At 31.7% G+C, this 12,314-nt stretch overlaps 2 protein-coding genes across 3 annotated transcripts in view; both read right to left on the minus strand.

Moving 5' to 3' along the window:
• LOC143063020 (aspartate--tRNA ligase, cytoplasmic-like) overlaps positions 1–12,314 on the minus strand; it is a 210,324-nt gene that overhangs the window by 188,682 nt on the left and 9,328 nt on the right. The window lies entirely within an intron of this gene.
• LOC143063019 (endoprotease bli-like) overlaps positions 1,141–12,314 on the minus strand; it is a 53,291-nt gene continuing 42,117 nt past the window's right edge. The window contains exons 18-21 of one of the 2 annotated variants that reach the window (XM_076234925.1): positions 11,966–12,199; positions 6,565–6,798; positions 2,542–2,676; positions 1,141–1,379 (exon numbers count right to left, since the gene is read on the minus strand). In XM_076234925.1, coding sequence (XP_076091040.1) covers positions 1,372–1,379; positions 2,542–2,676; positions 6,565–6,798; positions 11,966–12,199 — 611 coding nt within the window. In that variant the 3' untranslated portion in view covers positions 1,141–1,371. The remainder of the gene's footprint in view (positions 1,380–2,541; positions 2,677–6,564; positions 6,799–11,965; positions 12,200–12,314) is intronic. The other variant, XM_076234926.1, reaches the window with a different exon arrangement.

Below are 12,314 nucleotides of genomic sequence, written 5' to 3' on the forward strand. Positions count from 1 at the left end.
TTTTATGGTAATATTCTTTATAAAGCACAAAGGTGTCAGTATTCACCTCAGAAACTTACAAAACCTTTGAATAGACTTATTAAGAAGGGATATAATTACGATACTGTTGTCAAGTCATTAAAGATTGCATATTTTGGCGTTAATATTGAGTCACTGATAAGGTCTTTGCATCGGAACTAAACACATTTATTCTAAAAACAGTTATTGGCATGACACGGGTTATGTTCTTCTCATATATGTTATGATGGTATGATACTAAACCCCTAACGGGAAGGATTGTGCCTGATGTTCATATGATGAAATCATAATCTTTCGGTCAGTTTAGTTGAAGTCTGGAGCTGGCATGTCAGTTAACTGCTAGTAGTCTGTTGTTATTTATGTATCATTGTCATTTTGTTTATTTTCTTTGGTTACATCTTCTGACATCAGACTCGGATTTCTCTTGAACTGAATTTTAATGTGCGTATTGTTATGCGTTTACTTTACTACATTGGTTAGAGGTATAGGGGGAGGGTTGATATCTCACAAACATGTTTAACCCCACCGCATTTTTGCGCCTCCTAAGTCAGGAGCCTCTGGCCTTTGTTAGTCTTGTATTATTTTAATTTTAGTTTCTTGTGTACAATTTGGAAATTAGTATGGTGTTCATTATCACTGGACTAGTATATATTTGTTTAGGGGCCAGCTGAAAGACGCCTCCGGGTGCGGGTATTTCTCGCTACATTGAAGACCTGTTGGTGACCCTCTGCTGTTGGTTTTTATTTGGGCGGGTTGTTGTCTCTTTGACACATTCCCCATTTCCATTCTCAATTTTATATTTTCCCTTTTTCATCTAAGTATCAATTTGCGCCAGAAATAGGTTAATCGTTGTTAATATAATAAAATTTGACGTGACTATCATCCAAAGAGAAATTAAGTTAGCTATAAAACCAGGTTCATTCCAAAACTTTCTACATGAGAAAATGCCTGTTCCAAGTCAGGAATATGGCGATTGCCATCCAATCGTTTGATGTGCTTGAACTTTTGATTTTCCCATTTGATTAGGAAATTTCCTCGGAGTGCAGTTTTTTTTATAACTTTACTTTTTTAGCAATCGAATGAACTTTGGAGGGTTCACGATAACAACCAGAAGTTCACATATATCTGATATATTTTAATTCTAAATGTATATTTTGTTCAATTCAACAATCATCATGGTTTGAAGATTATAACCCGTGATATGTACTTTAAATCATAGCTAAAGATGATATTTTATTGATAATTTATTAATAATAATTCAATGAATCACAGGTTCTTTTTTTGTCATACATATTACTTTGAATTACAGCAAAGTGTCTATTCTATAATGCTTCTGAAATCTAAGTGCAGCTTTCAATAATCTACAAAATAAAACATTTAACATAAAAAAATGACTAGGAAACAATGATAGAATGAATAGTTATAATATTTCAAACCTTTATAATTCACACTGGTCACTAGAATGATAAAATTAATAGTTACATTATCAGATTATTACATGGCATTTTTCATATCGCATGTATTATCAGCCCAAGGTTCAATATCAGCCCAAGAGCCGCATGGCTCGAGGGCTGATGTTGACCGAGGGCTGATAATGCATGCGATATGAAAAAGTACATGTTATGATCTTTTTATCATATGCTTTAACAATGGAGAAAAAAACAACAAATTCATATATTGATCCTGTTACGTGTTCCCAAATAGAAATTCAAAGAGTGAAAAGTTCACGGACGTCGGACCCCAAATTTAGCACATTAGATATGAAATCTTTTAATATGCCTCAACAGAGAAGAAAAACATTTCAATATGGACGAATCGACAACAAAAATAAAAAAAAAATCAACAATATACATAATGAACACTGTTTGGAAAAGTCAACTTTTTCAAATTAACTTTCTAAATTATGCTTGAAACTTTAAAAAAAAAACGCATTTATTTAATAATTTGTTTGTTTTTTTTTTTTTTTATTATTATTATTTTACACAATATACTTTTCAGTATCCAAATAATTGTTTTGTACACTACTTTGTAATGTTTTTCACTGAAAACGTAGCATTTAGGTGTATTTCCCATGATATGCCGAGTATCACCGGAATGCCATGCGATAACGTTATATACGGAAAGGCATGTGATAACAATCGAAGCATGTGATAAACTTTTCATATCAGCCCGCTAAGCACCAATTCGAAAAAATATGGAATTTACGTTAATTTTATGCTATTATCATACAGTAAAAATCACATGTTATTTAGTCTAAGTATATGATAAAACTTGATATCATAGAATCTGTTAATCTAAAGAAACTGAAATTGTGAAAATAATATGATATATTTTGTGTCACAATATAATACTTATCAATAGCAAAATTCTTGTTTCTTAAATATTAAACACACACTTCATACTTGCAGATACCCTAACATGTACATCTAAAACATAAATCAGGATAAGTAGCATAACATTATCATTTTTAAGCTGGAAAACAATACAAATACGTTTTCACTCCTGCACTATCATAAGTCTTACCCGGTACGCTACATGATTTACCACGTCCATTATAACAACATTTTTGTATTCCAAAACAATCTTGATCTCTGAAACAAGGTCTCATATACCCAAAAGGTAAACCTGTCGGTGTTCTACATTTTGCAGGTTGTTTTCCTTGAAAATTAAATAATAGATAAGATAAATAACAATTAATTTTAGCGACACTTCACCCTGTTTTTGTCGGTTGTTGATTTATGTCATATTTCAATGAATGTTTGTTCTGAAGAATTTGGTGAAATATAGAATAATTATTTGATTATGTGTGTTATATATATGTGCAGCTTTGGTAGACGAAGGATTATTTAAAGCTTGATTATAGTTATACACTCATTTTTTGTCGTTGGGTTGTTTAATTAACGTTTTCTCTGATCTTTTTTTTTCGTAATTGTTTTGTTCATTTCGATTTGAGTTGAACGTGGAATAATCAATGGCACGAACCACTCTATGCTCTATGGCATGAACCACTCTCTTGATTTTTATTTACCTTGAAAATGTTTTTGTTCTAATCGAAATATTTATTTTAATGAAATTTAAAAATAATCAAATATTTTTTTCACATGATTCCCATATCGCTTTATCAAAATATTTTTAAGTTGAGAATTAGAGTAAAACCTTTAAAATCAGATCATGATTTTTCGTTTAGTGATGCATTTACTTAATTGATATTTACTATTCAAGATTGACATGCATGTATAAGCATTTAAGACAAGTGTTTGACTACTCTTGAATATAGGACGTACGATGAGTTCAGAGAAGAAAATAGTTATAAAGTTGAATTACTCACTTAATCATAATTGGGTAACTTGATTTTATTCTCCATTAAATTTGAGATTGGGACCTCATAATTTCTCCCATTTCGTTTTGTCATCATTACAGATATATCACTTATATAAGTTATATTTGAAATTTGATAAAACGAATGCTGTTTTAATATTCTTATTTTATAACTTTTTTCTCAGCAATTTTCAAAACATTATTCGATTTTCATTGCTTATTTTAATTTTCTGATAAAAAGCTGTTCTAGCACATTTTTCTGTTATTAAGGAATTAGTTTAAAAAGTATTATTAAACGATTCAAATTGCTACTGATTTCCTAGAAGATTCATAATGGAACAATAATTATCATACCCAGTCTTTTCACTTTGTTTTCTTATAACGAATTATCATGCTCTTATTTTGGCAGAAATCTTTTTTCTTTAGACTGATATAAAATAAGTAGATTGAATGTGCTTTCCAATGGGAACTATCCACCTTATTAAATGACATAGATGTATGCAACTATACTTCACCGCATATTCAACAATGATTAAGAACAATTACCATAAAAAACAAAAGACTCAGGCATGATATGAAGTAAAGTAGTTTTAATTTGAACGTTGTCCAGTTGCAGCATTGTTGCATTTTAACCCAAGTTTAAAATTGATTCAGCTGATTTTTAAAAGTAAGCAAACTAGATGAACAAATTGCGGAAAATTGCTTTTAAAGGAAAATAACTCCACAAGCAGTAAATTAAAAAAATGTTGGTCATATTTAACTTATTTGTTGGTCTTACTTTGCTGAACATTTGTGCTGTTTACAGTTTATCTTCACCATCAATTATATTCAAGATAAAAATTGAAAATTGCAAAATGGCCTTAAAATCATCAAATCAAGTACATTATCCCGAAAACTAGATATCCTTTTTGGCTTATAATTACAGGCAAGGTGCACCTTCACCTAATGAATACAATAACCTCTTGTTTAATTTACACTCAATGCTTTTCTTTTATATATAAGTAAAAAATTGAATTTTACCCTTACTCTATGTGGCGGCCATGTTTTCTGAGTAAATAGACAATAAAACACAAAAAATATTTTGCATGACAGTTAAGTTTGGTTTGATTCTGTAGTTTAAGAGTAGAAGTTTTTTTTAAAGGTAGAAAACATAATACACAAATTGTGTGAAATTTTCTTTAAAGGGCAATAACTCCTTAAGATGTCAATTGACAATTTCGGTCTTTTAATTTATTTGTAGATCTTCCTTTGCTGAACCTTTAAGCTATTTACAGTTTTATTACCAATGAAAATACTCAAGATAATAACCAAAAACTGCAAAATTTCCATTAAATTACCAACTAAGTGACAACAACCCAACAATGGGTCATTATAAGTTTAAACATATTTATTCATAGTGGATTGGGAAACAAGTTATTGCAACTTATAATAATCCTTTTCCACTTTGCCGGTGCGAGTGTTGCCTTGTAGCGGCATTAGTCTGCTTTTTTCGAAATCTACAGGGTGTCTCTTTCATTCAAAAGATATGATTTGCTCTTAACACGGGTCAGCCATTAACCGTCCCCTACCGAAGGAATATCATCGTTTCTGAAGACCATACTCGAAAATGTTGTAAAGGGAGAACCGAAAATTCAGTCATTGAAATGTTCTCTCCAGAGCGGGGATCGAACCAAAAACCTTTGTGTTTGTAGTCCAATACGCTAATAAATACGCTATTAGATTCATCTGAAAATTGGGCTTATGCAAATTGACCTTTTGAACAAATTGATCCCATTGTCAGATTTGCTTTTTAAAATTGCTTCAGTTTTCGAGACATAAGCCAACAAAATTGTGTTTATTGTATCGACGGTGAAATTTAATTTGGCTTTACAATTGTTTGGACTTCTTCTTCATCAAAAACTACCTCGACCAAAATATTCACCCAAGGCGGGGCAGACAGACGGACTAATGGAAAGACAAACAGACGCTTAGACCCAAAAACATAATACCCCTAGCTATAGGTGGGGATAAAACACTGCATTTTACCCTTATGTTTATTTTAGATACCATACAGAGCATTTAGTTTATTTTAGGTTGGAAAAATTGAAAACAATACGTTTTATAATTTGTTGCGTATTAGGCGCTCTTCTCTTTTTAACTTCATTCAGGAAATACAAAGCCAAACATTTGAAATTCAAAGATGTATAAGTATCGAAACCGTTGAAGAACTATATGTAAAAAATACCTAAAATAAATAGCCAAATTCATCTAAAACCAACTTTGCCTGAGGGAGTTGAAACCTAAATTTCCTTAATTATTTCAAAATTTATAAACGGACAATTTTAGTAAAGTTTGGAATTGGTTCAGCAGTTTCAGGGAAAAACATGTTCGAAATGGTTAACACCGAACGAACGACGACGGACGCCAAGTGATGGCAAAACTTCACATTTTCTTTGAAAAGATATGGGGAAAACTTTGCTTGCCATTTTATTATATTTTTTTATTGGAATTGTAAAGCCCTCATTAGGCCTCAAATCGTGATAGCAATTCAAATTATGTTGAGTTTTTATATCAAGATAATTATGCTGATAAGATATATATAGGTTCTACCACTGCATCGAGTGTGGTACGATATTTATCAACTGGAGACAGTTAAATATTTTAGTTTAAAACGCGAAGCTCGCCAAGCATTTTAAAGATTTAAAATTTAATTTTCTAGAGTTAATACATATCGTATTACACGAGATTTGGTGGTGGAATATCTTTTTCTATTAATTCTCATAATATGTCATGGTCACTTTTTTCATGCCGTCACTATAGGAAATTCAGAGGGAAGCAAGAATATTCGACGTCATAATTAGATTTTAATCAATAAAGAACTGATATTAAATGAACCACACGTTTATTAACAATTAATATTAAGGGGACAAATTGACGAAGAATTAGTGAAATATATATCTTGTATATCAGTTATGCTTCAATAAGTATTAGGTATGAATACGTTATGTTAGTAAAGATGTTTAAACATTTGTTTTTACCAATACTTCACTCCTCCACTTATCGACCTTATATTTTAAATCCTGAAAGTAAGTACTTGGTATGAATGAGACATTTTATGAAATATCTTCCTTTTGTATAATTGGATTTCAAATAGAACAAGGGATAGGTAAGCACAAACGCACGAACCGAAGGACGGAAGGACGAGTAATATTTGTTTTGTCCCCGAGAGATTTAAATAAAATACCTTACCACAAACAGGTATGTTGCAGAATTGATATCGTATATTAGGATCTGTAGTATAACACCATGGTTTTGCTGATTTGTCTGGATTTCTACAATAATTGTGCTGGTCAGCAAGCTGTACTGTATATCGATGGGAATGTGGTGCATTTTGTGACCAGGCTTGGCATTTCAGGCCGGATTCTGTGATATTGACTGTTCCTCTGTAATTAAGACCCGCTTCACTTCTCTTGCAATCTATATCTAAAATGAAATATAACAAGATGCATCACTCTATAGAGAAAGGGGTGTGGTTTGCAGCAATATACATCTAGGTTTGATTATTTCTTGATGTTTTTTACTTTCAAATTAGTAATGTGCAACTGTAAGTACTTGGTATGAATGAAACATGTTTGGAAATAATTATGTTTGTTACTTTTTTCTTTTATTAAAATTGAAGCCCTTTAAGAAATCCGATTGTACATCATAGCGTTTTATACTATATCATATAAGTATAACGCTCTAATCAGTGTATAAAGGAAAAAATGCTATTGGAATGAGTCATGGTAGTGTCACTATCTCACTAAAAATCCATTATATATCTCAAATTTTTAAATTGTCTTAATTATTACATTATTAAAGCTTCTATATTTAATAAGAAAGATTCAGACTTTTTTGTTTAAATAATACAAATTGGAAATGATATTTTATTGACTTTTTTTTAAACATAATAAGCACCCTCCATTGAAAATATAACCCACTATAAACCTCAGATTTTCAAATTATGATATCTATTCAAACTGTATAACTTATATAGTAATTAAATAAGCATTAGGTATGAATACATTTTTTGAAAAAAGTTATTTTCATATATAAAAGAGGGGCGAAAGATTGCAGAGTGACATTCACACTCATTGATGTAAAATAAACTGACACTGCCAAAGATTAAAAAGACAAAAAAATAATACACAAGACACAAACGTAGCTATGTAATTTTGACCATCCTACATTAGAAGTTGGACCTTCCTCAATTGTGTATGACTAAACCATGTTGGGAAAGATATTTTAACATTTAAACTTGGCATTAAGACCCCAACCATAGATAAACTAAACTCCTATATACTAAGAGTTTCACATCATCATAGCTATTGAGATTTATTGATTTAAAAATACTGCTACAGTTAGTATTTAATAAAAATAAGACATGTTGGAAAGGATGTTATAATTTTTTTTTACTCCTCAATTTCTGCATATACTACAACTGACATTTTGCAATACTTTCAATGAAATATTCATTGAAGTGTTAAAATTACAAAAAAGAAAAAAAAAGAAAAAGGTATTTTGAAGCCCATGTACCTTTTCAGGGGAATCAGAATATATACGCAAATCGACTATACATGATCAAGTATTACATATTGAATAATATAATGTCAAAATTCTCGATATGCTCATAAAAACAGGAAAACAAATTATAACTGGGATTATTAAGTTAAATTGAAAGCGAAAAGCCTTAGATGAAGTTGCCTTATTTTGATAACATGTTGTGCTTTCAAAGAAAAGAAACGGGTTATAATTGTATTGAAAAGTATCGGGAACTAATATTTACATAAACTCATCGTGAATCCTAGGCCATACATTTTGTACACGAAACATGATTTTAGTATACAAAATATATGTATTGTTGGTTTGAAATTTTCTTTGATTGCAATTTATTCTAAGTTCAAGAGAATAAAAACTATGTCCAAAATGTGAACAGAATCGGTTCTTGGCATGTTTCCAACTCCCATGATAGTGTCATCAAGTCCGAGACGATAAACTGTTTGTAATTTCTAATCCAATTTAATTCATTTACTTTCTGTGATCGTACAAACTTTAATCGAGATTCACAAGGCTGCTTATTTACTTATTCTAATTTTTTAACTGTTAAATATTTTATAGGATGCTTGTGCTTCTTAAGGTGCTGATAAATGATATTTTCGCATTTATAGGGTCTTTAAAAAGATAAAGATGTTCGTGCGTGCTTTTAGCTAAATATCGTCTAGTTTCACCAACGTACTGTATACCGCATCCCAGTTTGTTTCATGTGAGTAAAAAAATATTGTTATTTTTTCAATTTATATCATTTCACATATAATGAAAATGTGCGACCATTGAATGTTGACCTTACCGTTTTGTTAGTGGAAAGACAGGGCATGTAAGTAATTTTTTTCTGACACTTATCGATAAAAGGGTAACCACGGTTTTTATTGTAAAAAATGTTAGCGATTGTAGTATATTCAGATATACGCGATTTTGAAGATTGAGACGTATAGATACCCTTTGAACGAGTTTAGTTAAGAAATAATTCATGGAAGCCATAGATTGTGAAAATTTACAACAACTCTATGGCTTCCATGAATTATTTCGATTCTAAAAGGACAAATAAGTTCATTCAAATACTGATGCGAGGATGGGTATGCCGTGAATGTAGAGCTGTTCTTTTTTTACTCCTTGTTAGATAAAGCTGAAATATTCTCAGAAATCTTTAGCCTGCATTGATTGATTAACCGCTAGAAAAAATATGTTCAATTCTCAAACCCAAAATTTGCGATTTTCAATTTACATGTTTTCTGGTAAGCTACCGTAAAAATCAAAATTGACATTTCTTAACGAAGGAGCTGTCATGGTGACTCGCTTAAAGTTAATATGCGAATAATGCAATAGAAAATAAAATAAAATAAAACCTACCTCCATAATTCCATTTTAATACAATATTATACGAACTTCGATGGTTACAATTTTTTTTTATTATTTTATACTGCAACGAACTTCGATGTTTACAATTTTTTTTTATTGTTTTATACTGCAACTTAAATTATTAGTATATTGTTGATAGCATTTAAAATCGAAACATAAATATCAAGCTTATTTTCATCCCTTAATGAACCCAGGTTTGTGGAGAAAGTGTTTTATGATGAAACTGACATTGCACAAAATATAGCTGTGTTACTATATTTAGAAAATAAACACAACTAGTTGCAGTATATTAATTCTTTTTATAAAGCCTCGGTCACACCTTACCGGACTTCGATGTTTACAATTTTTTTTTATTGTTTTATACTGCAACTTAAATTATTAGTATATTGTTGATAGCATTTAAAATCGAAACATAAATATCAAGCTTATTTTCATCCCTTAATGAACCCAGGTTTGTGGAGAAAGTGTTTTATGATGAAATTGACATTGCACAAAATATAGCTGTGTTACTATATTTAGGAAATAAACACAACTAGTTGCAGTATATTAATTCTTTTCATAAAGCCTCGGTCACACCTTACCGGATAGCACGAACGGACGACTAACGGATGAAAAAAAAAGTTGTCCGTTGACAAAATTGTTATCCGTTGAGAGTCCGTTGATGTACTGACCGAATAAAACGGACGTGTAACGGATGCATAACGGATGTCGAACGGATGTCGCACGGATGTCGCACGTACACCCAACGGACGAGTATCGCATAAAACGGACACCTAACGGAAACGTACCGGATGAAACGGATGAACAAGATGTACGGAAAAGTCAAAGGCGACAATAATAATACATGTAAATCGCATAAATATTCAAAATGTTTCTGTGTAACTGGTTTTGGTTTGTTCTTCAAAATTCCGCAAAAGGGCAGTGTCTGGCCTGAATAAGAACTGCTTGATTGTGAAGACGTGCCTATAGTATAAGATCGATTATGAATAATAAGAATTAAGAAATCTGACATACCAATAATTGGCATTTCTGACGCGAAATTTTCAATTGGCATTTATCCGTTTCAGATGCGTTCATCATCCGTTTTATTCGTTATACGTCCGGTAGAAGTCCGTTTCTCATCCGTTCAACATCCGTTCTATCCGTTAAACATCCGGTAGAAGTGCGATGGTAACGGACGTTCAACGGATACTTTATCCGTTGGACGTCCGCTCAAAGTTTTGAACATGCTCAAAATTTTCCACCGGACAGATCGGACGTCAACGGATAAAACGTACGCTTAACGGACATGCAACGGATATGGATGGACGTCTAATGGACACGGAAGGATTGAAAAAGTTATACGTCAGGCGTCCGTTCGAGCTATCCGGTAAGGTGTGACCGAGGCTTAATGCATCCAAATAAGAATAAAAGTTCTCTTGTCTTTTGTTTTATTACAATTTCTAATACAATAAAATCGGCAATGCGTTTGCAAATAGGTTCAAATACATGTGGATTTACGTGGGAGGTATATTGTAACATCCATTATTATGTATATTTCTTAGTCTGCACCAAGTATAGATATATCGAGAATTTCCACACGGTGTTGTTTACAAAGCGAAAGAAACACGTCATATAAGAATATTTAATATATTCCCATCTCTATCCCATGTCATATTTGTTCTCAATGCTATGGTAGTCAAGTTGTTCACTTATACTTGATACCTTATTCGTTTCTCATTCATTATTCCTGATGCGTTACCTATTCGTGACTTATTCGTTATTCCTTATTCGTTTTCTACTTGTTTCTTATTCTTTATTCGCTACCGATTCCTTATACTTATTCCTTACTCGTTACCTATTCACTACTTATTCATTATTTCTTATTCGTTTCCTATTCGTAAAATATTCACTACGTATTTCTTATTCCTCAGTCGTAACCTGTTCGACTTATTCCTTATTCGTTTCTTTCTTAATTTGTAATATGTTTCTCCATTTTAATGTTTTTTTTCTTGTCTCTGGTAATAGTTCTGAATTTTTTGAAGTGAAATTATCCTTATTACGTATGTATCCGCTTATGTGCTAAAGTCATCCCCTCTAACTTTCTATTCGATACTTATTTGTTTCTTATTCCGTTTTTAATACGTTGTGCTTAGTTTGAAGAAGTGACAAACGCTATTAGCGCGTATATAGTCGTTTCAGCGCGCTTCTGTTACCCAATTACTTATTTGTCCCTTATTTCAATAATAATACGTGTGTTATACGTTGCCTCTTTAAAAAATATATTTTTCTTTTTTTCTTTTCTCGGGTGTTAGCTATTGGTTCGTAAAGATGAAATAACCATATGAGTGTGTATATACACGTTTCAGCGCACAACTGATACATGTACCTAGTTACTTTCTTGCTTATAATACGTGTATTATACATTACCCCTTTTAAAAACATATTTTCAATTTTGTATTGTCTCTGGTGTAAGCTATCGGTTCTTTTGACGACCCTCTAAATGCTTCAGTTTCAGAGATACAGGCGATCAACTTCTGGCGGGTTCATCGGACACATTAAAAAAAAGATACCCGCAGGATAAATATGGCTTTTGAAATGTAAACCACAAGAGCAACGCATACTCTTAGTTATCATTTATTCGAACAAACGGACGAACGTAAGAACTGAGAAGCAAAGCGATTACTTTGTGTGGAAGATAAATAAAATACCTTACCACAAACAGGTATGTTGCAAAATTGATATCGTATGTGAGGATCTGTAGTATAACACCATGGTTTTGCTGATTTGTCTGGATTTCTACAATAATTGTGCTGGTCAGCAAGCTGTACTGTATATCGATGTGAATGTGGTGCATTTTGTGACCAGGCTTGGCATTTCAGGCCGGATTCTGTGGTGTTGACTGTTCCTCTATAATTAAGACCCGCTACACTTCCCTTGCAGTATATATCTTAAATGTAACATAACGCAAAACTTTTATTAATTGTTTGCTTGATTGATACTTTACCTTTCAAATGCTTTATTTTTTCTTTGTAGTAACGTATGATTTCATTTATCATTATGAT

This window comes from Mytilus galloprovincialis, chromosome 2, assembly GCF_965363235.1.
Source record: "Mytilus galloprovincialis chromosome 2, xbMytGall1.hap1.1, whole genome shotgun sequence".
NCBI classification, from domain to species: domain Eukaryota; kingdom Metazoa; phylum Mollusca; class Bivalvia; order Mytilida; family Mytilidae; genus Mytilus; species Mytilus galloprovincialis.